Source organism: Trachurus trachurus (genome assembly GCF_905171665.1).
Source record: "Trachurus trachurus genome assembly, chromosome: 6".
NCBI classification, from domain to species: domain Eukaryota; kingdom Metazoa; phylum Chordata; class Actinopteri; order Carangiformes; family Carangidae; genus Trachurus; species Trachurus trachurus.
The window spans coordinates 4,917,248-4,943,882 of NC_139897.1; the positions used below are offsets into that span (position 1 = coordinate 4,917,248).

The following is a 26,635-nucleotide window of genomic DNA, read 5'->3' on the forward strand; positions in this document are numbered from 1 at the left end:
GTCACTCAACGTTTCCGCTCCCTAATTGGCCAGAGTTTTAACCTAATAATAGTAAAACGGTAGAGTTAAAAAAAATTCACCCCCCTCAGAGTGTGTGCGGGAGTAGAAACTATCGATTGAGACCAAAAAACGCTCTGACACCAGGCTTTGATCATGTTTATTGAGGATGTAAAGTTGGCGATTTTAACATGGGGGTCTATGGAGAATGCTGCTTTCTGACACCAGCCCCCAGAGGAAGCCGAGGGGATTGCAGTTTTTTGAACGCGGAAGTGAGCTTCACTTCTCAGACCGACAACTGCCCCCTTGGGTTTAATTAAGTATTTATCAAGGGCTGCTTCCCATGTGACAAGGACGTATATATGGACATACAATTTCTAATATGCAAATATATGAGAAAGATCAAATTATGAGGTTTGATTAAGTATTTATCAAGGGCTGCTTCCCATGTGACAAGGACGTATATATGGACATACAGTACATACCGCACAGTTATATCGATTTTTCAGTTATCAGATACAGAATTCTGGCCTGGGAAATCACCATCTGAGACATCTTTGGTCCTTGGAGTAAATAAATATTTAAACCTCAACCAGGGTTCTCAATACAGAACCAGGGTATCATTTCTGGTTGGTCATTTGTTGATTTAACTGTACTGATTACAAGTGGAGAACCTCAAGGCTCCACTCAAGGGCCATTTCTATTGTATTATACTTATAAATTGACTTCACTTTTATTTTTAATTAGGATTCATCTGGCCCAACCAAATTTTAATGACATAGGCTAATTGGCTCTTAATTTTTCTTCTTTGATTTTCCCTGTTTTGTCCATGGCATCCACACAGCTCAAGTCTTTATGGAGCCAAACATGTATTTAACTGCATCTAATATACTTACCTTTCCTAAGTAATGTTGCTAATTGTTTCTATTTATCATTTTCAACTACATTTTTAGGCATTTATGAATTTTGCTCAATTCCTTTCATAAAATTGAGTATAAAAATTCTCTAACGGTGTTGTAAAAAAACAAAAAAAGCTGTGGTACCCTTTAGCTGGATGGCTGTTTGGGCTACATCAGGGTCTCTGCTGAGACGGGCCAGTGTGACTGCAGCTTTCTGTTGGACACGCTCACAGGCAGCGCCCTCCGATGGGCTGGGGGAGGATGGCTTTTCTCCTAGAAGCAGCAGCAGTCGCTCTATTCCTGAAACACAATAATATACAGCACAGATTAGCCAGGCAAGAACCCCCAAGCATTAAAGATCAGAGGAAGGACAGAAAGGAACATAAGTAAAATGGTGTCAGAGTGGTTTAGTAAAAACAAAAGGACAAACCTGGCATGACAGAGACAAGATCAGTTAGAATACCCAAATACAATGATCAGTTTGACATTTTCCAGACATAAAATTGCACAAGACTCAGACACAAAACAGTGTTCAGGTAGATAAGAGTGGAGCCAGACATTATACAGTACTAAAGCAAAGTGCCATTACAGTAAAAAAGAAAGTGAGTTTTTCTAGTCCCAAAACACTCAAACAGTAAAGATGAGGTGAGTCAGTCAATCAGTCAGGTCTAAGTCTTCAATTTTGCTTCACATGATTCACTGCATCAGTGCAATTCAGTGTTGAATTACAGGGTCAAAGACTAAAACAAACTCGTTAAAACAGAACAGACTAAGGAGATAGTGGTTGAGGGACCCAGACACATCAATCAAGAGCTTAATTACTGATAGTGGCTCCAACAAAGACCCTGACCCAAACTAAAAACATAAAGAATGCTTGGAACATTTTTTAATATCTGTCTGTATCTTGGAGCTCTTATACGACAGCATTCAAAATGAATACAAACTCATTACAAACATGGTGTTAGCTCTGCAAAGTAAACAAGAAATGCCTTGTTTGGTCTTAAAGGTGTACAGAAATGGCCGTTTGTCCTGTTTGTCGCGCCGAGTTGTCACAAGTTGCCACACGAGTTTATCCGAGTAAGGAAAACGAATTTGATTGGTCGTTATTGAGCGGGCGGGATATTCAAAGCTTGGGGCGAGACCGAGCTCCATGTGTGTGTGTGTTGTCTCAGATGTTTGATTGACGGATGACGGATCCAATATCAGTGGCTGGTGAATCGTGTACAGGCTGACGTATAATCCGTGCGCCTGCATTATCCAATGCGGAAAAAAAACTACCTCACTTTCATCCTGGATTTAATCAAAAATAGAATTTTGCACAAAGTTTGGCCTACATCGTCTGATAGATGAGTTATTACACTAATGTTAGGACCCAGAGTGGGCTCAAATTCAATTTTCTTTTCTGTACAGCTTTAAACTCAATGAATGTAATGTTACATGTTACCTCACAGTCTAGGGTAGTTATGAGCTTCCTTCACCTTTAGGGTGAAAAGTAACATCATAATGTGTTAGGCTACATGTAACATTATGACATAAGGAGGAGCCATGTAGACTTTTATGTAAAAAAAAACACTTTAATTTTGAATTTGTTTGCATTTTCAAAAATTCTCTCTGCCACAGGGTTATTGTGTCATGTGGGATAAAGAGTAAATTGAGCAGGTACAGAGAGGATCAGGTGATTTGTAGCTTCCTGGTTGGAGACTGGGGATATTAGAATTGACCAATGGTACAATAATCCGATGACTAAGACAAGTTTAGAGTTAATGGGAACTGTGTAGTCAGAAATGAGGCACTTCCAAGCTACTTCACAGATGTTAACTGATGCTGCCATCCTCAGGATTCAAGAGGAATTACACTGGTTTTCTCTCAGTTGAAACTACACACGTCAACAGGTGGTCCTGTTGTTTCTGGTGTGTTACAACAACTGCAAGTGTCAGCTGAAGTTTTGCCCAAAAGAAAGAACAAATATCATTATGAAAAACATATTACCTTGCCCTTGCAGGACTTCGGAGGCACACTGCTCTAATACTGAGAGGTTTGCCAAGATTGTCACCACCTGAGATAAACAATAATGAAAATATAGATAAAAATATATATCATGACTTATATTACTCACAACATTCATGTTCAGTGACAAAGAACAGCTGATGTGCACCTGGTCTTTGGAGTAGGGTGTGTCCACCCTCTGGCGGTCTTTGCAGGCCTGAAGCAAGATTTGGATGGCGTTAAGCTGCAGGAGAATCTCACAGGCCATGCTGTCGAAGAAGGTGATGTTGGCCAAGGCTGCAGACGCCAGGAGGAACACCTCGCCACAGGAGGCGCTCTCACACAACTCTGAGGGATAAAGGCATTGCTGTCTTACTCCAGTGCTCCAACAACAGTAACACAGACAATGCATCATGTAATTGACGTACTAAAGGGAGCCAGACTGACAGTATACTGTTGTAAGGTGTGTGTTTTTTTTTGTTTTCGTTCTGTTGCAACTCATCCCTCAGTTGGGAGTTCAGCAGTTTGACAGGGGTAGAAATAAAAAAGGCGCAACAGGTACAGTCTAAAGTTGTATTCTGTCTTTTAATGTCTATAAAGATGCTACATGGCCCATTTATTGGCGCAGCTTAGTGAAATATTGCAGTTAAATAAATCACATGAATCCTATCTTTAACAGGGTTTTTTGTTGGATGCATTTTGTGATGCTGTTCAACTAGCCTCAGGTTTAACGCATTTTACAACTTGCTGATATCCACAGCTCAGCTCGGCTCAGCTTCACTTCAACTCACCCGTACCTGAATGTACTGTGACTAATCAAACTCACATCTCCTCAGACAGACAGAGAAATGACAGAGAGAGACTTATCATATCCTGTAATGTGTAGAAATCTAACAAAATGTGATACAAGGCACACTGAATCATTCATCTGTTGTTATTGAAATGTATTTGGTTGAGCTCACAGGCAGAGCTGTTGTTAAACTGTTCAATAAATCACATTTATTCAGCTTCTTCTTCTCAGACTAATGAATCCCTACAAATATATCAACTCAGATCAGATTTCTTCCAAAAGGACTTTCTAAACACCAGAGACACAGAACCGACAGTAAATGAAGAAAGAACTGCAGACATAATACTTTCTACTGAGACGGTAATCCCATCTCTGAAAACACCTGTGAAAATCTTCAAGCAGGCGTCATTTGGATGAACTGACAACACATTTGTAAAGTTAATGGTCACATTCTCACCTGAAAAACCATGAAAACTTCAGGATATGAGCAAGCATTGCTGGGAAAATGGAGACTTTTTTTCTACATTGAGCCTTGATTGATAATATAAATGAAAATAGAAACATATCAGCACAGTATAATTTAACAGCACCACATACTACATCCTTGAGAATCACTATAAGGTTGAATTACCATTTCCCGAAAAGAGTCCAAATAAAACCTGGACATCATAACCTCATGAAGGAGGATTCATTGCCTGACGGTTGTAATAGTCTGAATTAGTTTTGGCCAGGAGTACCCAGTAAACTGGCAACTGAGCGCGTGTATTTAAGCACCTTGTCTGAACATCTGTCATTGTCAAGTAAAATAAAAATAATCATATCATCAATCATATGTTGAATCTAAAAAAACAACAACTAAACTTAAACCAGTCCTGTCATTCCCCCTCTAAATTCCATGATTGATTCCTATTTTTGTCCTCATGATGACTCCGGCGGTTTAAAGTTTAAAGGTTGCTCATTGGTCGAGTGGTTAGAGAACACATGCCTGAAGCACTGATCACCGGTTCGACTCCAGTCCAGACCGAGACAATCTTTAACACGTCATGCCCCCAGTCTCTGTCCCTGCTTCCCTGTCTCTCTGCACTGTCCTATCAAATGAAAGCTTTAAAATAGCTTCTTCTTTTTTTTTTAAAGTGCCATCACTCACTGATGAGCGCGGTGACGATGTCGTGCATGCTCTCCAGGAAGCTGGCGAGGTGCTGGGTGGACGTGTGGTGAGGCGACGTGATCTGAGCCACAACGGCCGCCGCCTCGGCCCTGGCTGCCTCCACGCTGCTGTCATCAGTCAGAATGTCGGCCAGGCACAGGATCCCATCCACCTACACAGGGCAGGACATACAATGCATATTAGGTACCATATGATCATTTATTAGAACCATTTTTTATTCTATTGTACTATACAAACAGCAATCTGTCAGGAGGAGAAAACACCTGAGATAAAAGTAAATCAGATTAAAATGGACATGTTTTATTGGTATGAAGGTTAGGTGAACAATACTGCCAAAGAATTAAGGATAATACAATCCAATAATGAAATGAGAAAAAAAATAATTTATTAAGTTAAATAAAAGAAAGAAAAAAAGAAAGACTGTTTCCTCTGTTCTGAACTCCTTGTTCTGAACTCCTCCCCTCTCTCAGACTGTGGTCTCTGAATCTGTCTCTGCTTTGTGTCTCTGACCCTCTGCCAATTCATATTCACAGTTTAGGGCCAGATAGCAATTAAGTTTGTTTTGAGTTTTGGTTTTATTCATATAGTGTTCCAGATGGGGCATCTTTTGATGATTTAATAATTTGGTTTACTATGATTAGTGGTTGGGAAGCAGTGCTAGTCTGAGGTTGAACACAGTTCTGAGTATTATGTGATCAGTAAGTCTCAGGACGAGCTGACAGAGGGGGTTAGTTCTTGAGTTTGTGGTTCTTGAAATCTCAGTGTGTCTTAAGGGTTCAATTTGCGATCTAACCAAAATGTAAGTGTTCTTATTTTAATGTTAACAATCAATGGGTGGTGGTCTAATCCTGCTCTGCATGTATTGGTTGGTGTTTTTCTTTGGATGTTAATATGGACCTACAGAATTATGCGTGCAGAACCTCAGCGAGCCACCATTGTCCGGCTCACATCCTGTTCTGGCCTTTAAAGGGGTAGTTCAACATTTTGGCAAATTCGCCTATTGCCATAATCGCTATAGTCCTAGGAGTAGGTTCTCTCTGTCTCGTAATGTTTCATTATTATCTCATAGCGTGGTGAATGTGCAGGCCACAACTTGTCCACAGGAGCATTTTGGAGTTGTTGGATTGTGTATTTGATGAGTTTGATGAGGGACAGGCAAAAGTACCATTCACCTCCATTGTCTTCGCTGAGCAGCTCATGTCTCTGCCCCGCCGATCTAAAAAGAGCTTGCACCAATAATTAAAGGTAATGAAACTACCACTAGTGGCGCTTTTCCACTGCAGGAACTTCGGGGTAATTTTACGGGGCCAGCCCCGTTCGTGCGTGTTTCCACTGCAGGAACCTCCCCCACAGGGCCATTTACAGGAACTTTTACGGGGGCCAACGGAGTACCTACTCCAGGGTAGGTACTCCGTTTGGCCCTGAAAAGCTCCTGGGTGGGGCTCGAGGTTAACCCGGCACTGATTGGCTAAAGCTAGAGCAGGCTCTGACGCCACCAGAAAGCACAAAAACAACCAACCGGCATTTTTAAAAGGGGGAGCAGAAGGGGAGCATTAGCCTAGCAGACACTGCTGTAAACAACAAGAAAACAGCAGGAAGATGTACGTCAAATGGACCGACGATGAGGTGCAGACATTGATTGCAGTCTACAGCACCGAGGAGATTCAGAGGGGGTTTGAGTCATTGCAGCGAAATGAAAATATCAGCGCACCTCGACACACTGGGGATCCATCACACCGCAAAACAATGCCGTGAAAAGTTTCTTTTTTTAAAACTCAAGCAGGATTACAATCAACCGCCATGTGCACAAACACACAAACCAGAAACGCGCCTACCGCCTCAGCTCCATGGATGTATTATGCTCAGCTCCTTCCATCCTTCTCCGTCTTCGTTGTTATGATTTTTGTGCATGTGCTTGTGACCTGCCTGGGTGACGTCACGGACAAAACTGTCGCACAGCGATTAAGCGGCTTTCGAAACTCATGACGTCGCCGCGGGGTCCGACTCTGCAGTGGAAACACGGCCACTGAGAGGGCCGAGTGAGAGGACGGTTCCTGTAGAAGTTCCTACCCCCTCCCTTTACCAGGAACTCCTGCAGTGGAAACACGGCTAATGACTATAGGGATTGTGGCAAAAGGGGAAATTGCCAAAGTGTTGAACTATCCCTTTAAACCCTCCTGCTGTCCTACTGGGTCAAGGAAGGAAGGACGAAAGAAAGGAAGGAAGGAAGGAAGGAAGGAAGGAAGGAAGGAAGGAAGGAAGGAAGGAAGGAAGGAAGGAAGGAAGGAAGGAGGGAAAGAAGGAAGGAAGGAAGGAAGGAAGGAAGGAAGGAAGGAAGGAAGGAAGGAAGGAAGGAAGGAAGGAAGGATAAAGAGATAGAAGGAAGGAGGGAGGAAGGAAGGAAGGAAGGAAGGAAGGAAGGAAGGAAGGAAGGAAGGAAGGAAGGAAGGAAGGAAGGAAGGAAGGAAGGGAACGATGGGAGGAAAGAAGGAAGGGAAAAATGAAGGAAGTAAAGATAGATGGAGGGAGGGAACAGATTGGGTCAAAAAAGAAGGAAGAAGTAATGATGAGAGGAAGGAAGGGAGGGAGGCAAAAATGATTATCGAAAGAAGGAAGGGAAAAGGGAAGGAAAGAAAGATGGAGGGAACAGACCAGGTCAACTGGATCAAAAGAGGAAGGAAGAAGTAGTAAGGACGAAGGGAAGGACGGAAGGAAGGAAGCAAGGGAAAAAGGATTGTGGAAAGAAGGAAGGGAGAAAGGAAGGAAAGAAGGAAGGATGGAGGAAGTGAACAGATAGAGTCAATTTGACCCACAGGGACAACAGGAGTCCCTCAGCAAGACATCAGCCTGGGCCTGGTGATGCTGGGATTCTTTAGGCAGGAGTTGCTGGAGACAGTTGGAGCATCTAGCTGTTAGAACTGAAGGCCAGGCAGGGTAACCTGATGGAGCAAGGGGTGGGGGGCTGTAGTGTCTGTCTATGTGGTTGTAGATGTTGTGGATGAGTTTTTCAAACCCCACAATATATGTTCTGCAGTTAACTCTCTTGACAGTTGATGTGGTTACTATTTAGCCTGCTAGGTTTCCAAAAGTTTCTTCCACAGATTCCTTTACTGATTCAAGATTATTGTTTTCAGATTGATTTGAAACTTCCCACTGAACTTGAATTTAAAAGCAATTCCATCATTTGATGAGGTTGGAGCCAGCGTCTTGTGGCTTCTCTCTGGTTGATATAGAACTACACTCAGAGCTGCTCCAGTAATTATTCTGTAATGATTTTGTTTTCCCTCTTCTTCTTCTTGACTTGTTTTTTCTTGACAATTAAGGATGAGTTCAGTCAGGACACTGAAGTCCCTGAGGTCACAAACCCTCTTGTTTGACACATTTTACCAAGTATGCTACAGTTAAAACATTAAGTTAACATTGAATGCACTGATGAATACCAACACAGCAGGAGGTGTTACAGTAAATCCTGAAAGTAGCAGTACAGAAGCAAGGATGCAGAGCTCAGTGTTGTTGTAAGCAGACTGAATGTACATACCAATCACCAATTATGAACCAGGTCATGGACAAACATGATTCATACTTCATACTAGATGTTAGGAAATTTGAATCCACATCTTCACGTCAACCGTTTCAGTTTGTGCCATCAGGTCAGACTACTTTCTTTGCCCAAAGCAACAGATTAAGACACTCTTTCATATCTTCTGCCATTTCCCTCCTAAATTCTAGGAGGGAAAACTAGACGTTGTTTCAATATATACTAGTGCACTGTCTCTGTTTTCTTTTTTATTCATTTACTGAATAAATTAATTAACCGATTGATTGATTGACTGACTGTGTAATTTATTAATTTATTCATTCATCAACGTCTGTCTTCCTGCTTTCCTCATGTTTAATACCAATAAGGATGTCTGTTTCTGTAGGTCCCATAATGCCAGGAATTTGAATAACTTTGCTTTGCACTCTGGAATAAAAAGTGAGCAAAACACGAATCCAAATCAAATAATCTAACAAAAAATCATCAGTCAACACCTGTGGTAGAGATAAATCTACTACTAGATACTTGTGTATCTGCCCATAATGACTGAGGAAATACACTGCTGAGAAACTCTACTGGATGTGGCTGGCATCATCCTACAGTAATGTGTCATCAAGAATCATTAGGTTTGGGTTTAAGAAGAGAAGGAAATTGTGTGTTATGTGTCTAGAGAAGTTCAGTGAGGGCCATGCGGTCATACATCTTTGTTGTGTGCATGAATTGTTATGAGTATGGAGACTTCTGACATGAAACAGATATTTATCCACTTGGGGGCAGTGTTATACAGTTTATATTTGCAGTATAGTGAACGTCCTGCACACGTTCAAGTGCTGGAAATGAGCAGAAATATAAAATATTCCACAATTAAAAGTGGAGGTGAAAGAACCTGATACATCACAAACACTGTTTATTATTGGAGTCATTTTAAACTTCAGTCTCTATTGATATCATTCACTGAAGAGCACCTCTGATGATCTGTTCTGTTAGCAGTGGCGTATCCAGGATATTTTTACTGGGGTGGCCAAGATGGGACACAAAGCTAGTGTGGGGTGGCCATGGCATAACAAAACTATTGTGATATACGCAGCCGACCGCGGTTCAAATCTTGGCTGGAGGTTCTTTACTGCATGTCACATTACCTCTCTCTCGCCCATGATTTCCTGTCTCATAAATGTCAAGAAGAAAGGTTTACTGGTAAAAAAAAAAAAAAAAAACTTTTAAAAAACAGTATTTTTTTCACAGTTCTTGGTACTCTCTGGTTGTTTTAACATGTCGGTTTTTAATCAGTAATTGTTCAGGATAGGGTACAGCTTTTCTAAGAGCCTTGTAGTGGATAAAAGTCCTCACCTCTTCACAATTTGTATCAGGGTAGCAAAATTCACCTGCTCTTAACTCATCCTATAGAATAACATTCATCAGTCATTAGCTCATTATCTGTATTACCTGTATTGTTACCTGTGTGTTCTTTACTAATTGAAGCCCTATCTAGTGATTAAATAAACACAGCAATCTAGGCAACAGAAGAAACCCAAAAACTCAAATTAAAGCTTAATATTTAAAGATAGGCCTCATTAAAAGGTGTAGGCCTATCTGTAAGCAAAAGATAAACTATGCTTGTAAGAAAAAACTGAAATTGCTCTTAACATGCTTGGTTTATGTTATTATTTATCTTACATCTAAATTTGTTGGAGATACTGGAATTTGATTTTTTGGTTTGTTTTTTGCCAGCACACGTGTGTTTTTGTTTAATCACAAGATGCTGCCTAAATTAGTAAAGCAAACGTAGGTAACAATACAGGTGACACAGATGGTGGCCAGATGGCTAGGGATGAGCAAGTAGCTACACCATTGTCTCTTCAACCATATAAAAATTATCTGTATGCAGCCTATGGAGTGGGTGGGACTTTAACCTGTAATTGTAAGCCTAGAACTGGAAGAAGTTGCTATTATTATTATTATTATTAGAAAACTATAGTATTTACAGAAAAGCATCAGCACTGAGCTTCAGATTTTTGATCACAAGTAAACAATTTACAGAACAAGTTTCTTAGAAACACAGAACATGGATATTCTTAAGTGCATCTAGGGCTGAACGATTTTGGGAAAAGATCTAATTGCAATTGTTCGGGCAGATATTACAATTCTGATTTGATTCACGATTTTCTTAAAATCAAGCTTCAGTGCAATATTCATTATGTATAGCTAGTAAATGTACAAACATGACAGAAAATTACAGCATGACATTAAAACATTAAATGCCATGCTCTAATGCAAGAATGAAAACTAAAGTTAAGTAGTGGGGGCCAGAGATGTTCACAAGTCTTTTTTTCTTCTTCTTTTTTTTTTTTTTTTTTTACCAAATTCAAGTCAAGTCTCAATTCTCTAAAAAAATAAAAAATCTCCTGTCTCCTCTGGTTGTAATGACGCTTCTATCATCTGCTGCTTTCCGGTCTACTAAGAATAGGTACTGCACAGCTATATAGTCTAGTCCTATTTCACAGCAAACATATTAACAGGAGGACTTAGCCTAGGCTACAGTAGCCTGATGTGTGTCAGTTATGCAGCAGCTCGTCCCCGACCCCGTGACGGAAGGTCTGACCACAAACGGACGTTAACTTGTGCCTCACTGGTGTCGCTGGTTCACAGTCACCTGTCTGTCACTCACCTGCAGCTGACTGCGCAGTCAGAGGATCTGCTGTTCCTCTCTCTTTAGCCTGGTGTCTGACTGCACTCTGTATAAAGTGTGTTAATTTCAACACTGTACAATTAGCGCGATATAGCGCATTTACCGTTTATTAGCGGTCAAGCGCGACCTATGCGCCCGTATGTATGTGTGTGTGTGTGAGACAGAGAGAGAGAGAGAGAGAGAGAGAGAGAGAGAGAGAGAGAGAGAGAGAGAGAGAGAGAGAGAGCGGAGCGAGGCACAGCTACAGTGACTGTGTGTAGAGGAGTGTGTGACAGCGTTCCTCTTGTTTCTTGTGTTGACGAACTTAACCAACAACTACCTATCAAATTTGGGGTGGCCACAGGGGTGGCCAATGAGTTTTCAGGGGTGGCCAGTGCCACCCCAGGCCACCCCCCAGAATCGCCATTGTCTGTTAGACAACTCTCCTGAAAACTATAGTTTAGAGACGAGCAGCCAGAGTGAGGCAGAGCATCACCTGTCAGTCCTGTCTGCTGACGAACGTCCACAAACCAAGTTTCGTGGGGCATTTCTCTATTTTTGACTATGTGGACGTCTGCAGTGCTGTGCCAGCCCGTCTCATTGACGTGGAAACAGCCCCCCCCCACCCCCCCACCTCCGTCTCATTGACGTGGAAACATCTCCCCCCACCCCTACCCCACCCCACCGACTTCCTCCTTCTCCCAGATATAGAACGATGCCCAACTCCTCTTTAACTGCACAGTGGGTCAGGGCGAGCGTCAAAGGAACAGAATCTAAAACCTACAAACACATGAAAAGGTCTAACTCCTCCTCTCATCTTACACCACATGAAGACTTGAAAAAGAGGGAGAGGGGGGGCAATATGTCAGCAGGGTAAATCCTGTGAACTCTCCCATTCTTAACCCTCCCGTTGTCCTTCTGGGTCAAATTGACCCAATCTTCCTCCATCTTTCCTTCTTTCCTTCCTCTCTCCCTTCCTTCTTTCCACAATCCCTTTTCCCTTTCTTCTTTCCTTCCTTCTTTCCCTTCTTCCTTCCTTCTTCTTCCTTCCTTGAACGAATCTGTTCCTTCCCTCCATCTTTCTTTCCTTCCTTTTTTCCTTTCCTTCTTTCCACAATCCTTTTTCCCTCCCTCCCTTCCTTCCTTCCTTCCTTCCCTCCTTGAACAAATCTGTTCCCTCCCTCCATCTTTCTTTCCTTCCCTTTTCCCTTCCTTCTTTCCACAATCCTTTTTTCCTTCCTTCCTTCCCTTCATCCTTACTTCTTCCTTCCTTATTGACCCAACTGACCCAATCTCTTCCCTCCCTCCTTCTATCTTTCCTTCCTTTTTCCCTTCCTTCTTTCTTCCCATCTTTCCCTTTGTCCTTCCTTCCTTCCTCCCTTCCTTCCTCCCTTCCTTCCTTCCTTCCTTCCTTCCTTCCTTCCTTCCTTCCTTCCTTCCTTCCTTCCTTCCTTCCTTCCTTCCTTCCTTCCTTCCTTCCTTCCTTCCTTCCTTCCTTCCTTCCTTCCTAACTTCTTTCCCTTCGTCCTTCCTTCCTTCCTTTTTTCCTTGACCCAGGAGGACAACATGAGGGTTAAAATACCTTATGACATCATGGGATAACAGGACTGAGTGAGAGGAAAATTATCATTACACAACACGTGTAGTGTGAGTTGTATTCATGATTATTCTAATCCTGTCCTGTAGTGTAATTTCATATTGTAGAACCGTGGGCTTTTAGCTGAGAGGAGTGAAATGCTCACCGGCCCCTTCTCTAATCTATAGATATGCACAGGGTAGAATTTATTAAATCAATCACTCTTTTGGCAAAACCATAAACAATTTAATTGGCTAAAACCCACTGTGCACTGTAATGCACTCTTAATGCATAATGGTAAGAGGATACAGGCACAGGTGTCATCACTTAGACGCAACAACTCTAAACTGTTCACCCTGATTGGAACAAAGTGATGACACCAACATGAACCAGGTTGAAGTCTGAAAGACATAATGGAGGGAAATGATCCAAGATGTAGAGGAGGAGGAGGAGGAGGAGGAGGAGGAGCAAAACCAAGAAAAGTAATTTTAATAATAGAATATATGTTAAGTATGTAATACTGTATATGTATCTCCTCTATTTATCATACACAAGAACATGGTCTGTTCCAGTTGCTCAAACCTTTTCTCTACATTACTTGGTCTTGTGTTGTATATTTACAGTGTTATATACTTTTCATTTGTTTCAGGTTTTAGTGTTTGTGTGCTCTGAATTCACAGATTAAATACATTAGTACTTACAGGACGTATAGTTGGACATCTTGTTGTGAATATCTTTCTTATACTGAGCAACAGTTCAGAGGATGTAGCAAGAGTGTTTTCCATATTTCTATATGTGAAAATGAATGATCAGTGGTATTTTTGTTGTGATTGGAAGATGTATGATCTGAAAAATGAATCTGAAATATAAGAATAATTGTAATAATTGTATATTAATCCAGGGTTTACCCTGCCCCCGCCCTTGCCCTATTAGTTGGGATTGGCTCCAGCCCCCACAACACTGTACGAATAATGGATAAATGGATTAGTCTTATTTCTCTTATCGCCTTCTTAATATTATTATTATTTTTCTAACACTGATTTATGTGTTAAAAAGGGTTAGTCTGATTCTGTTTTATAGATATCAACCCTCCATGTTTCATGTGGAAGTTTTTTCTTTGTACATCTCGCTCATGATCGATACTATTCCTATTCACCGTGTTGTGATTGTACAGTTTTCCTGCTGGAGTAAAACTAAGAAGTTGACTGTATATTCACCAATGAGCAGTGCTGGTGCACACCAGCCTCTTTTTTCAATCACCCTTCAACAGTGACAGTTGTTTTTCTCAAGCCTGAGCGATCACTGCTGAGCGGTTGGTAGCGTAGACTTGCCTGACAGCCCCTCTCCCGGGACGAGGCTGCTAATCATGAGCGGACTTTGGTTCCCGTTAAAAAGTTTTCACACTTGGATGATTCGCGCTGTCCCAGCTGCTCTACATGTGAATGCAGACACCGTTGTGGCATCATTATTCACCGGAATCAGGTTATATTTGTCTTTCTGTAAATGCTCACTTGACACAGGTGCGTCTGTTGTTTATTGTGGATGAATTCTCAATAGGGAAAAAACAATGACAAACACAGAAGGCTGTATCATTAGTTTTCTCTCATGCTGTTTCACCTAATCCCTTCACATAGAGACACAAACACAGTGAGAAGACACTGGGGTCTAAATGTTTGACCCGTAAGCCCAGCGGTCAGGACTGCCTTATATAATAACCTCATTTCTGGGGACCACAGAGACTGACTGTAACTCATGACTCATCTTTTTGTGTGTGCACAATAATTCTGGCATCAGAAAAAAAAAACACATACTTAACTAGTGTGCTTATTTTCTCGCCGCTTCCTATCCTAAAATTATACAGCTAGAAAGTTTAATGGTGGCTCACCAACCCTGAGGTGGCTGCAGCTAGTGACCTCATTCATGAAAATTTAATCAAATAAATAGAAAGCTGGAAGACTCAACGACTGCAGTCCAAAGGTTCTTTTTAGTAGTGAAGTAATAAATCCATAGAGTACGTATGAGTTAAGTGTTTGCCTGCAAAACAATGTAAAGGACCTACGTGTACATGCAACATCAATTATTCATGATGTGATAAACATAAAGCAGTGAAACCAATAGGTTGGCAGCTTCTGCCGGTTTCTACTCTACGTTTTACAATCTAATCTGCCAGTAGTGGCTGCAGCTCTATAGGCCTCAGCTCTACGCAGTGAGAACACATACTGTAGTTGTACAGTAGATTAAGAGACAGATTAAAGTGGACATTTTTGAGTAGTGGTGGACCTAAGTACACAGCCTCTCTTATGGCCGGTATACACCGTATGATTTTGGGCTGTCCCAGACTAAAGATGACCATCGTAGGAGAAACGTGGAAATATCTTTGGTCGTGGCTCTAAAACGGAGGTCTTACGTTGCACTGTGACACAGGTTTAAAGGAGACATATTATTCCCCTTTTCCACAAATTAAAATAGTTCCCAGGTGTCTTAAAGACATGTCTGTGACATGCTTTGGTCAAAATACCCCAAGGATCAAACATCACAGCTCTTTTCATCCGTTCAAAACAGCCCTGTTCAGAACGGCTGGTTTCAGTGCCTGTCCCTTTAAATGCAAATGAACCACTGGTACCAGGTAGGGGTGGTATTATGCAAATTAGAAAACTAGTTACATCATTCTCAGACAACCAAGGGAACAGTTATAGAGTCCCAGGAAGGGAATAGCGGCACGCTTCAAAGAACAGGCTTAGGCTTCCGAGGAACAGCAGCAACCGAGGGAACAGCTCATAAAACCACATGGATTTCAACCTAGGGAGCCTGAAAATTACAGATTTATTTTTTCATTTCTTACATTCTGGGGGCCGGAAGGCAAAACAAACACCCAAATATGTTAAAAAGCCTTCAGAAAGTGATATTTCCATAATATGTCCCCTTTAAGGACGGCCGTTGTCAACGTCTTGCGACCAAAGGTGATTCGAGATAAAATTCTGACAGTGTCAGAAATTTAGGATGACTATCTCACAGTGTGGCAGCTGCTACGACCTACGTGTCGTCTACTAATCAGCCAATAGAACTCCCAGAAAGAGGAAAGTTTGGTGCAGCTGTGGCAGCAGAAGCCTTGTTTATTTTGTGTTTCCTCCAGCTGCTATCATGACCGGGTGAAAGAAGAAGCTGCATGGAAATTGCAGAGGAACTGCAAATCCCGGCTAGCAAGCTAGCAGCTAGCAAACACACACACACACACACACACACACACACACACACACACACACACACACACACACACACACACACACACACACACACACACACACACACACACAACTCTAACGCAATTTTACTCTCTAAAACACACTGTGCACTGAAATGCAGTCTTTATGCTAATTAGTAAACTGAGGTTTTAGAGGTCACACACCAGTAAAGATCTGCTTAGACATACCTCAAAACTGCTCACACTTCTTTTTTTCGAAAATTGAATTTGAATTTTGATTAGAGGATAGCCCATTAAGATGAATAAACTTGTCTTCCTGGGGTTGCTGAAACTTTTTGCTAATCAAGTGATGAAAATAACATGAACCAAGTCAGAGAGCTCAGGTTGAAGACGGTTGAAGTTTGAAAGAAACTATGTTGGAAAATTGTCTGAGAGGTAGAGGAGTAAGGAGAGGAAGAGCAAGACCAAGAATTGCTTCCGGTTCATACAGCAGGTCAGACTATTACTGACTGAGTTGTGAATATTTTGTAGAAACAATATGAAATACATTTATTCTGATTGTCTTGTGTATGATGTGAAAACAGAGTCTGATTTTAAACACAGATAAAACTATTTTTAAGGTTTAGGTTTGGTTTTGCATTAAGCGTCAGAGATTTAATGAAAGTAGTTTGATTGCTGAGTTTTGTGTTTACAGCTCTGAAAAAGGTTTCAAGAAATGTATTTTGCAGTTGTAAACTAACTGTAAAGAGAAGAGGTTATTTCATTTCCCATTTAAGTAACACGGACTTTTCTTCTGCTAAGTCTTTCATCTAACTATTATTCCCTCAAGTCCATAATCACACCGTGTGTGTGTGCAGCCAGGCCTCCTCCTGTAGCCATTGTTGGCGGACATTCACCTGTGAAAACAAACTGCAGCCTCCCAGTCATAACATGGAAAGTGGGAGTTTGGCTGAACAGAGTATACTGTGGTGCTGGGAAGGTCTGAGCTACACCTTTCAGCTGATCACTGTAAACATAATCTGTCTGGGCCGGAGGTAGCCAAGGAATTTTACTGGAAGTACTGTACTTACTTAGTTTTGATTGAAATCTCCTCTCTCCCTATTTCTCTCTCTCTCTCTCTCTCTCTCTCTCTCTCTCTCTCTCTCTCTCTCTCTCTCTCTCTCTCTCTCTCTCTCTCTCTCTCTCTCTCTCAACATCCACACAGCCAACAAGAAAATCTAAGTTCGTGCCCATTTTCTTCCACACATGCATTTTTTCCTGTGCATGTGTTGCAGATGAATGTTTACCTGTCAGACCAACTGCTGCTCATTTATGTACAATGAATCTCTGAGTCAGTGGCTATTGTCCCTGTATTACAGTAATGAATGATCCAATCAGCTATCATTATCTTGCTCTTTACCTCAACTCTAATCCTTTATGGACATTTTTGCAAAATGAGTCCTCACTTGGACACAGAGCCTCACGGGCTTGTTTGAAATATAGAGTTAAAGGGATAGTTCACCCAAAATTGAAATTTCTTCTCTGAGTTACAGGGGGTCTCGGCATAGCAGTGCATGTCCATATAATGGTTGCAAATGGATACCAACTGTCTTTGTAGCAAAAAGACACACCAAAAAACATCCAAATACCGTCCGTCTTGTATTGAAGCCCCGAAATGCCAAATTGTCCCAAAAAAAATTAAATAAGTCTATATTTCAAGCTTGTTTGTAGCGGAAGCTCCTCTTTCCGGTTCGTCAAATTTGGACAAACCAGGGTCCGTCCTCTTCCCAGTTCGTCCAAATTTGACGAACCAGGAAGAGGAGCTTCGAGAAGCTTCCGCTACAAAACAAGCTTGAAATATAGACTTATTTAATTTTTTTCGGGACAATTTCGCATTTCGGGCTATGCCGAGACCCCCTGTAACTCAGAGAAGCCACGGATAACTCTGAAACTTCTCCCAGCCCTTAGTCGACATGAGGGTGAGTAGATAATGAGTGAAATTTCAATTTTGGGTGAACTATCCCTTTAAGGTTAGAATAAGGTTTGGTGTCGATAGTAGATAGTTGTAATGAGGAGGGTGGTGTTTGGATGAGATTGAGGTTTACCTTGTCCAGTTGATTGATGCCGTCCTCCACACAGCAGATGGACGCCACTGTTCTCAGAGCGTGGGCATAGAGGTCTTTGAAGCGGTCCTGCCTGCAGATCTTAAACAGGGCCACCACAGCTCCTTCCTGTGGACAGGGGAAATGTGATGTTACATCACACCACTGAAAACAAATAGGCCTATTACACAATACTGAGTTATCTCAAATCTGCAGCAAATGACAAATGACATCTTGAACCTGAATTATACTCATCAGCTGCATTGGAGAGGTCAACATGGTGAATGCCTGGTTGACCACTGGACTGATTCAAGTGTTTCCTTGAAACATCTACACTGCACAAAATGCAATAGTACATTTAAAGGGATAGTTCACCCAAAATTCAAATTTCACTCATTATCTACTCACCCTCATGTCGACTAAGGGCTGGGAGAATTTTCAGAGTCCTCTGTGCCTTCTCGTAGTTACGGGGGGGTCCGCGCAGCAGTATTTGTCAATATAATGGTTGTGAATGGTGCTCACTTTTCTTCGTCCAAAAAGACACACCAAAAAACATCCAAATACCTCCATACTGCTCGTCTCTAATGTCGCTAAATGAAACAAGTCTATATTTTAAGCGGAAGCTCCCAGTGTCTCAGTTCACTGCTGACCGGCGGAACAATTTCTCATGTCGGGGCTTCAATTCAAGAGGGACATTACAGACTAGCAGTATGGAGGTATTTGGGATTTTGGATAAAGAAAAGTGAGCACCATTCACAACCATTATATGGACAAATACTGCTGTGCGGACCCCCCCGTAACTCCGAGGAGGCACGGAGGACTCTGAAAATTCTCACAGCTCTTAGTCGACATGAGGGTGAGTAGATAATGAGTGAAATTTGAATTTTGGGTGAACTATCCCTTTAACTAATAACTTAATGGACTTGAAATGACATAGACCAACCAGCTCTTCATTAATTTTATATAATCAATTTACAATTTTATTTCTCTGTTGAAATGAATACAATTTGACAAACAGGATATCAACTTTTATTGCCAACAGCCGTGTGTGTGTGTGTGTGTGTGTGTGTGTGTGTGTGTGTGTGTTTCCTGCCTCCTGTTAACTTGACTGTAGGTATACATGGCAGGGTTTCTAACTCAAACAGCTTTTGTTCTTGCTGTATGAACCCATCTAACCCAAGGTTGATATGAGTGTCCCTCTGCCTTTCAGTCTATTGTCTCTTCCCTCCATCAGTGGGCTCACCATATGCTGGGATACTAATAAACTCATCCAACTCCAGCAAACTTTGAAACTAAGGCCTTGAGTAAAACTGACAAACCTCTAGAGAAGGAAATCCCTAACGCATCCATATTATTTTATTCTAAATTATTAATTATCCATATATTCTGTCTTTCATTTGTTCATTTTATTTACAGTCTTTAGGCTCCTCAGTCTTTTTTCAAACCTACTGTTTAACAGTGAGCGAGCAACTTTTGAACAGTTCATACTGTCACACATTTGTTTGCTTTCACTGCTGTGCTTTCCTTTGTTAGCAGATGTGGATGCTACTTGAGCTTGATACGACTTGGCAACTGTTTGCAAACCCCAAAACAGGTCATACTCTATGCCCCTGAGACCTGTCCAAGACTGTAACTCAAAGACAGTGACATATTGGAATATGTTTTCCAGTGCTATCTGCTTTGGCCCAACAAAACCACATGATGAGGTACACTATGTCACATTCTCAGAAGGAGATCCTTCCTTTGTTTATCTGTGAAGGGGACGCTCTTTGGTTCAGTAAATTCTCTCTCTCCAGGAGCCTGGGGAACTGCAGGACAAAATGCTGGTTCGGCTGGAAAAAACAACTTTCATTAAGACTACAAGCTCTTTTGAGACTTTCGCAGGCCTGACATTATACACCAAATTATACACCACACATGACATGTGATGTGTGCAAAACGACGGATCAAATTGCTCCTTGTTCAGACTGTGCTGTGAGATCCATCAGGTCCCGCAGCCCAAAGCCAACAGCAGCATGCTGGTTTTAAAGAGTCCAGGAGACCTGAGATGACCGATGGATTTGGGCAGCTTCACTCAGCGAGCCTGCCAACCACAGAACCTATCAAATGACTCACACAATTTATCACGTCAGACCGAAACAGCCAAAATATACATATTTCATGAATGGAAAACACAAGAGAAAAAATAAAGATGATTTGCCAGCCATAATAGCTGAACATTTTCTGGTGTAAACAAACAAAAATAGCTCCTGTAATGGCTCCATGTCTACAATACAACACCCCTCTGACAAAAAACACTTGCAGGTATTGAATTCTATTCACTGCGCAGATAGACAGAATTACACGCGGGAAGACGAAGCCAGTAACTACCACCATTATACTAATAAGGCCATTATACTGGGCTGGCATGTCTCATACGCCGTGAAGGCCATGCTGCTGGGGCCTGGAGTGGCTAATCATCCTGCCCTCTAGCCAGACCCCTCTTCCCTGTTCGCTGCCTACACAATATTGGTCCGCCGTCCCTGGAAGAACCGGCAACACAGTCAGACAGTTTTCAGTGAACCTTCTGAGACCCCACAGAGCCTCGGCAGGCGCAGGCGGATTCAAGCTGCGTTCAGGTGCTGATGAAGAGGCTGTTGATCCTGTTGTTTTTGTGTGTGATGCAAATGCTACTTAAAAAAAAACTATGACAGTCTCTGGGGAGCCTCTGAATGGTATTATGCAATTTTGGGTTTTTGTTCTTGGGTTTAAAATAATAAATTAGACATAAAATTGGGGGGGGGAAAATACAGCTAATACTACTGACATTATATTAGACTCTGTCTGTGCCTTTAGGTTTAGTAGTTATTCTCACATGTTAAAGGTCCAGTGTGACTAAAAAAAACTTGTCTCCCACAACTATATATTTCAGGAGCATGGAGCGATCTGAAGATCTAAACCATTTTATGATATGCTGTTTACTACTCCTTTTTTCCTTCCGCCTTCTTCTTCTCAAAACTCTTGAAACACGCTCTCTGGCTGGATTTTCCGTTCGGGCTGCCGTACAAACATGGCGGCGCAAGATGGTGACACTCTCTAAAACAAGACCCTTGCTAAATGTATACTATATATAAAATAAGAATTATAAGGCTGCGAAAACCAAACAGATTTTATTTTATAATGATTATACTAATATATTCATGGGTAGGATATTCCAAATTATTACACACTGGACCTTCAAATACTAACTTACTCAACTAAAATAAAACCACGGCAGACTATGAACTTGAACCAGACTGCATTGTCACTGTGTGTTAGCTTGCTAATGTTAGCATTTTCTGCAAATCACTTTTGTGCTTCAGCAGACTACAGCTTTACAGAGGTGCTAGCATGACAGGGCTAAGAGTACTAAATTGCATGTTTGTGGTAACGTATGTATACATTTAGGTTGGTGTATGACTGGTGGGTGATATACTAAGAGTAAAACCAACAACTGCATAAAAACCCAACTTGGATTTATTTACTGAGTCCTGAGTGTGCAGAAACCTTTACTTCTGTGTACTGTAGCTTTAAGGACTTGGGACTGAAAAACTGCCTCGGGAGACCCCGGCAGAAACAGTTACAGTAGCTGGAATAACCCAGACAAGAGATACAATAACTAACTTATTTGTTCATTCCATCACAAGTGAGAAAAACTCCAAACATACTTTTATGTTGTGCCTTTCTCCTCCTTGCTGCAGTAACAGCAGCCATGCATGATGCTGGGCTGATTAGCACTCCCATTCCAAACGTACTAAATTCATATGCAGTCACACTCATCACAATTTACTTCCAGGCCTAGTAAATCACAGTGTGTGTGCTTGAGTCAAGCTATTTGTGTTTTCTCTTCCCAGTATTGTGCACAGCAGGGCAGAAACGCCCAATAGTATACTGTATATATTAATTAAAGTAAAAGGTACTAATTAGGCCATATGTGTTGTTTTGTACATTTTAAAGATGCAGTCCTCAGTGCACACCGGGAATGAGCTTGTTTATTTGAAGGGACATCACGTTTGCACACATTTATACACATGCAAACCTCAGGTAGATCAGGCCCTTATACTCTACTGATGATACAGTTTTATCATGGAGTTTTATGTACTTATTTTATATAGTTGAATTTGTAATTAAATAACATACACACAGTAACATATTTGTGTATAAGCATGCACACAAGTCTTTACACTCTAAGTAATTTAAAGATGAAGTAAACAAGCAGTGAATGAGTCTTAAGACTAAAATATAAATTACAAGACAAATAAAAGCTAGAAACAATTTTATTAAGCCAGTCTGTGGTGGGAGCGTCTGGCTGTTTGTTTTATCTTTACAGATTTACTCCTGCTTTTCCAGACTGTTGAGCTTGTCATTTGTTTCTCTCCCTTCCCCATCAAACAACTTGCAGTTCTATTGTTTCCAATGACTTCATCCTCATCCTTTAAACGAAACCCACACAACGCATTTGTTCTCACACTCATGCTTTTTCGTACTTGCTGCTCTAACGTCATCATGTGGAACTCCACTACTCGTTTAAAAATGCCTCTCTATCCATGTGTTTGCATGTGAAGGCCTACGCGGCGTGTAATTTCTTTCCATCTCATAGTTTTCTGAATTGAAATCTGTGCTCTGGGGTGTTGCAGTTTCTGGATTTGCAAGAGGCAGCAGGCAGTTTAGATCCTGATTTGCCAACACAACAATGAGGAAGAAGATACTGTCTGAACCCAACCCCTAACGTGAGCCCCCAAACCACAGTTCATTCTTCTACTTTTGTTCATACTCGAAATATCTCCTCTGTCTCTGTCCGCACAGTTTAAATGGCACATTGACTCTGACCAGGCCTGAGCTACTGCCACATCACTCTCTCCCACACAAAGACACATACGAGGAGTCAGCCAACATGAACACGTTCAGATCACTATCCGTCATGATGGTAAGTAAACAGTGGGACACTGAACTCGCAACATTTTCTCTGTAATATTCCAGCTGCTGTTTGATTTATGAGGTGGCACATGGCTCAGTATTAAACACTGTCAGCTCATATTATATTCTTCTTGCCTTGGTCCATGTGTGTGCAGTCCAAAGACATACAATGAGACTATAATTTAACCTAAAAATATCAATGTTGAGAGGCAGATATGGATAATGTTTGGAGAAAATTTGAATAATTTGCTCTGACCTTTGTATAGTCCTACCAGATGGGCACAGTACATTCAGTTGTGACAAATCAGTCAAGGTTGTTTGATTACTCAGTCTGATAAGTTGTCAATTATGGAGAGGTGCTTTATTCTGTAGTTGAGTAAACCACATATACGAGACTCATGAGAATAAAACATTGAATACGGTTTATATGGTTTATATAATACACAATATTTTAACTAGACATGAAAGTGAACATCTCACTGGCTTTCTGGTATCTTTCCAAGATCATTTGCATCCCGCTTGTCATTAATACCATGCATATATTTGATTTGATATGAGAAAAGCAAACAAGTTAATGAACCATACATGCATTTAAGGCATATGGTTTATTAAGTATGGTTCAAATTGATTCTTTAGTTCACCAGAATGTAAGAAATCTAATTTCTTACGATTAATTTCTTGTAATTAAACAAATAATTAATTATCATTAAATTATTACAATTTAAAGCTATGTTCTTTTTCTTTTTTTTACAATAAAAACTGTTGACTTATATGTAAATGGAGTTGTTAACAATTATAAACCCACTTCAACATTGATTAACTTTTGAGCATCTTGCTCCTCCTGGTTTTGGTCGTTGGTTCAGTCTCACAGTTTTCATTTCTGCTGTTTCCAGCAGCAGACAGCTGTTAAAATGAAAAACACTCTGGTAAACCCCACTATAGCTTCCTGCTTTACACCAAACAGCAAACAGACAAAGATACTGCATGGATAGATGTCAATAAATAAACTATATTATATATATTTTATTTTATTTTATTATAGTTACACTCCACCCATGGTGCCTCTACCAACAACATAATAAAACCTGAAGATCCAGTAAATCTGTAGCTCTATTTATTTGCTTCAATACCACACATTGAATCCGCCACAAGATCAACACACCACATTAAACACTGTCTGTCAACAGAAACACAGGTAAAGAGATGAAGGGTCTTCGTCCTGGCATTTAAACAACTAATTGCTGTTGTAGTCAGCACGCTGCAGAAAATAATGAGTGAATAACTCGGATACGAGCCAGAAAAATCACGTTACTGTAAAGGGTGTATATGTGACAGTATGGAGGCAAATTAATTCAAATAGCAGGTGGATGATGTTTTGTATTGGGTATTCATTAGCAGTCACTGGAGGCCACGTTTCTCTCAGACACTTCTCTGAGAGTTCAGCCACTGGGGCGACTGAGGGAGTTCAGAGAGGCGGAGCTGACAGAAAGGTAAAGACGCCTGAGCAACCTGCATTGTGATCAATGCTTCCTCCTAATGGGAACTGACAGAATTGATCTGGGAATAAAGAGGTGTGTGTGTGTGTTGTTCTGTACGTGTGTGGGACCATCAGGAAGGGTCTTATCAGTAGCATCCTGGAAGCGGCTAGCTAACTAATGGCTAACTGAGGCTTGCTGTCTGGTCGGCCCCGTCTTATCTCACAGTGAAATAGCTTTTTAGAGACACAAAAGAGATAACTGCAGCTCTGCTGGTCTGAATGATGCCCTGGCTAAAGGTGAAGCTGACTGTAGCAGGGGTGAGGCCAGATAGAAGTGAAGGTTGAGGATATAATATCAAAAGAAGTCCCCTCAGTCAAAAACTGGGAGGTGGGAAGTATGGGTAAAAATCACAGCTGCTCAACTGTCACTGATGTCAGGATCTCACACCTCACCGGGCTTTCACAATCACATACATCAGTGGAGATGGAGTAATCTTATACAGATACACTTCACTGGAATTTCCTGCTCCCAGTCCATAAATTAATTTCCACTTGAATGTGATAACTATTACCAACACAGGACTGTAGCCCACCTGTGCATGGGTGCAGATCCCGGGGGGGGACGGGGGGGACATGTCCCCCCCAATAAAAATACCCCAAACTATTCAAAATTTAACAAATGTATTTTCAGACTTCACATTCTTCACATCTAAAAATAAATTATTGAAATGGTGGAACAAATAATGTTTGACAAAAATATTTCTGACTCCACATCCCATCTCTGGTCTCCTCCACTATAATGCAAATGAATGGGTAGTTTCTTACACAGACGCTGATGATATCAGCAAGCTTTAGAAAAACGACCCCCTCAATAGGGCTTCATATTTTGATATTCATCCATATCAATTAATCATGCATAAAGTTCCATACACTGGGAGAAAAGGAAGATGGTGAGAAGAATTGGGGATCTGGGAGGGTCGGTGGGAGGCGAAAGATAAGAACTTGAGTAGACATTACATGTCCGGACCGAGACCCTTTAAATTATAATTTACTTATAACAGCAATGATACTCACTGCTGGCTGTTTAGGACAAATAAACAAGAAAGGTAAGCACAATAAATGATTCCCTGTGCAGTACTTTTTGAATGATATGCCGAGCCTCTGCGGAGTTGTGATGTATGGCGGCATGGTAGAGTTGCATATGGGCAAAAAAAAAAAAAAAATCTCTTTTGTGTCCCCCCCAATCCTGGCATCGGATCTGCACGCCTGCACCTGTGGGTAGAATATACAGTACCTTGGCAATGATGCTGCAGAGCTGGGGTCCGTCCTGTGTGAGAGACAGAAGGTTGCTGATGGCACTGCCGATGGTGTGAACGCTGTCCGATGATTCAATCTGTTTGATCAGGACCTGTTAGAAGAATCAGCCTTGAGTACTCGTTTTAATGGACCACGAGATCATTTTGATTTTTTTTTTTTCAGATAGATTTAGCCCAAATGATGGGTTAGCGTTGGGGCTCTGCCTGGTGTGGTCGACCCCAGCATACATCAGTCTTGTGCTCAGAGCCTGTTCCTGTGCTGCAACATTTTGGCAAATTCACCTATTGTCATAATCCCTAGAGTTTTAGGAGTAGGTTCGTTACCTTTAATTGTCGGTGCAAGCTGTTTTCAGATCGGCGGGGCACAACGGAGGTGCACATCAAACTAAATACACAATCCAGCAACTCCAAAACAATCTGGTGGACAAGATGTGACCTGCACATTCACCACACTATGAAATAATAATGTATTATTATGTAACATTGCGACACAGAAAGCAAACTCAGAACTACTTGCTCTTGAAATCACTCCGCCCAGCAACCGTGTCTGCAATGTAGGCTACGCATTTGCCTCTAAAACAACTCAGTCTCGTAACGTTCCGTTATTATCTCATAGCGTGGTGAATGTGCAGGTCACAACTTGTCCACCAGAGCGTTTTGGAGTTGTTGGATTGTGTATTTGATGAGTTTGATGAGGGAAACTAAGAAATTCCATGAGCCTCTGTAGCGTTAGGTGAGCAGCTCGTATCTCTGCCCTGAAAAGCTTGCACCAACATTTAAAGGTAACAAACCTACCCCTAAGACTATAGGGATTATAGGAATGGGCGAATTTGCCAAAATGTTGAAATATCCCTCTAAATGCATGAGAAAGTCTAGTATGTTGTGAACAGCAAGAGCTTAATGTTTTGATTAAATGCGTTTCTCATTTGAGAATTAAGTCAATGTGAATGAGAAAAACTGTATAAGTCACAGGCATGTGTGCTGTATGTGAAAATGTTTGTGACA

The 26,635-nt window shown here is 41.3% G+C and overlaps 1 protein-coding gene across 1 annotated transcript in view; it reads right to left on the reverse strand.

Moving 5' to 3' along the window:
- The window catches only part of insc (INSC spindle orientation adaptor protein), a 47,518-nt gene that overhangs the window by 1,870 nt on the left and 19,013 nt on the right, over window positions 1-26,635 (reverse strand). The window contains exons 6-11 of the mRNA XM_083972853.1: window positions 25,609-25,722; window positions 17,906-18,031; window positions 4,820-4,991; window positions 3,052-3,230; window positions 2,886-2,952; window positions 1,041-1,196 (exon numbers count right to left, since the gene is read on the reverse strand). Of these exons, the coding sequence (XP_083828979.1) occupies window positions 1,041-1,196; window positions 2,886-2,952; window positions 3,052-3,230; window positions 4,820-4,991; window positions 17,906-18,031; window positions 25,609-25,722 (814 nt within the window). The remainder of the gene's footprint in view (window positions 1-1,040; window positions 1,197-2,885; window positions 2,953-3,051; window positions 3,231-4,819; window positions 4,992-17,905; window positions 18,032-25,608; window positions 25,723-26,635) is intronic.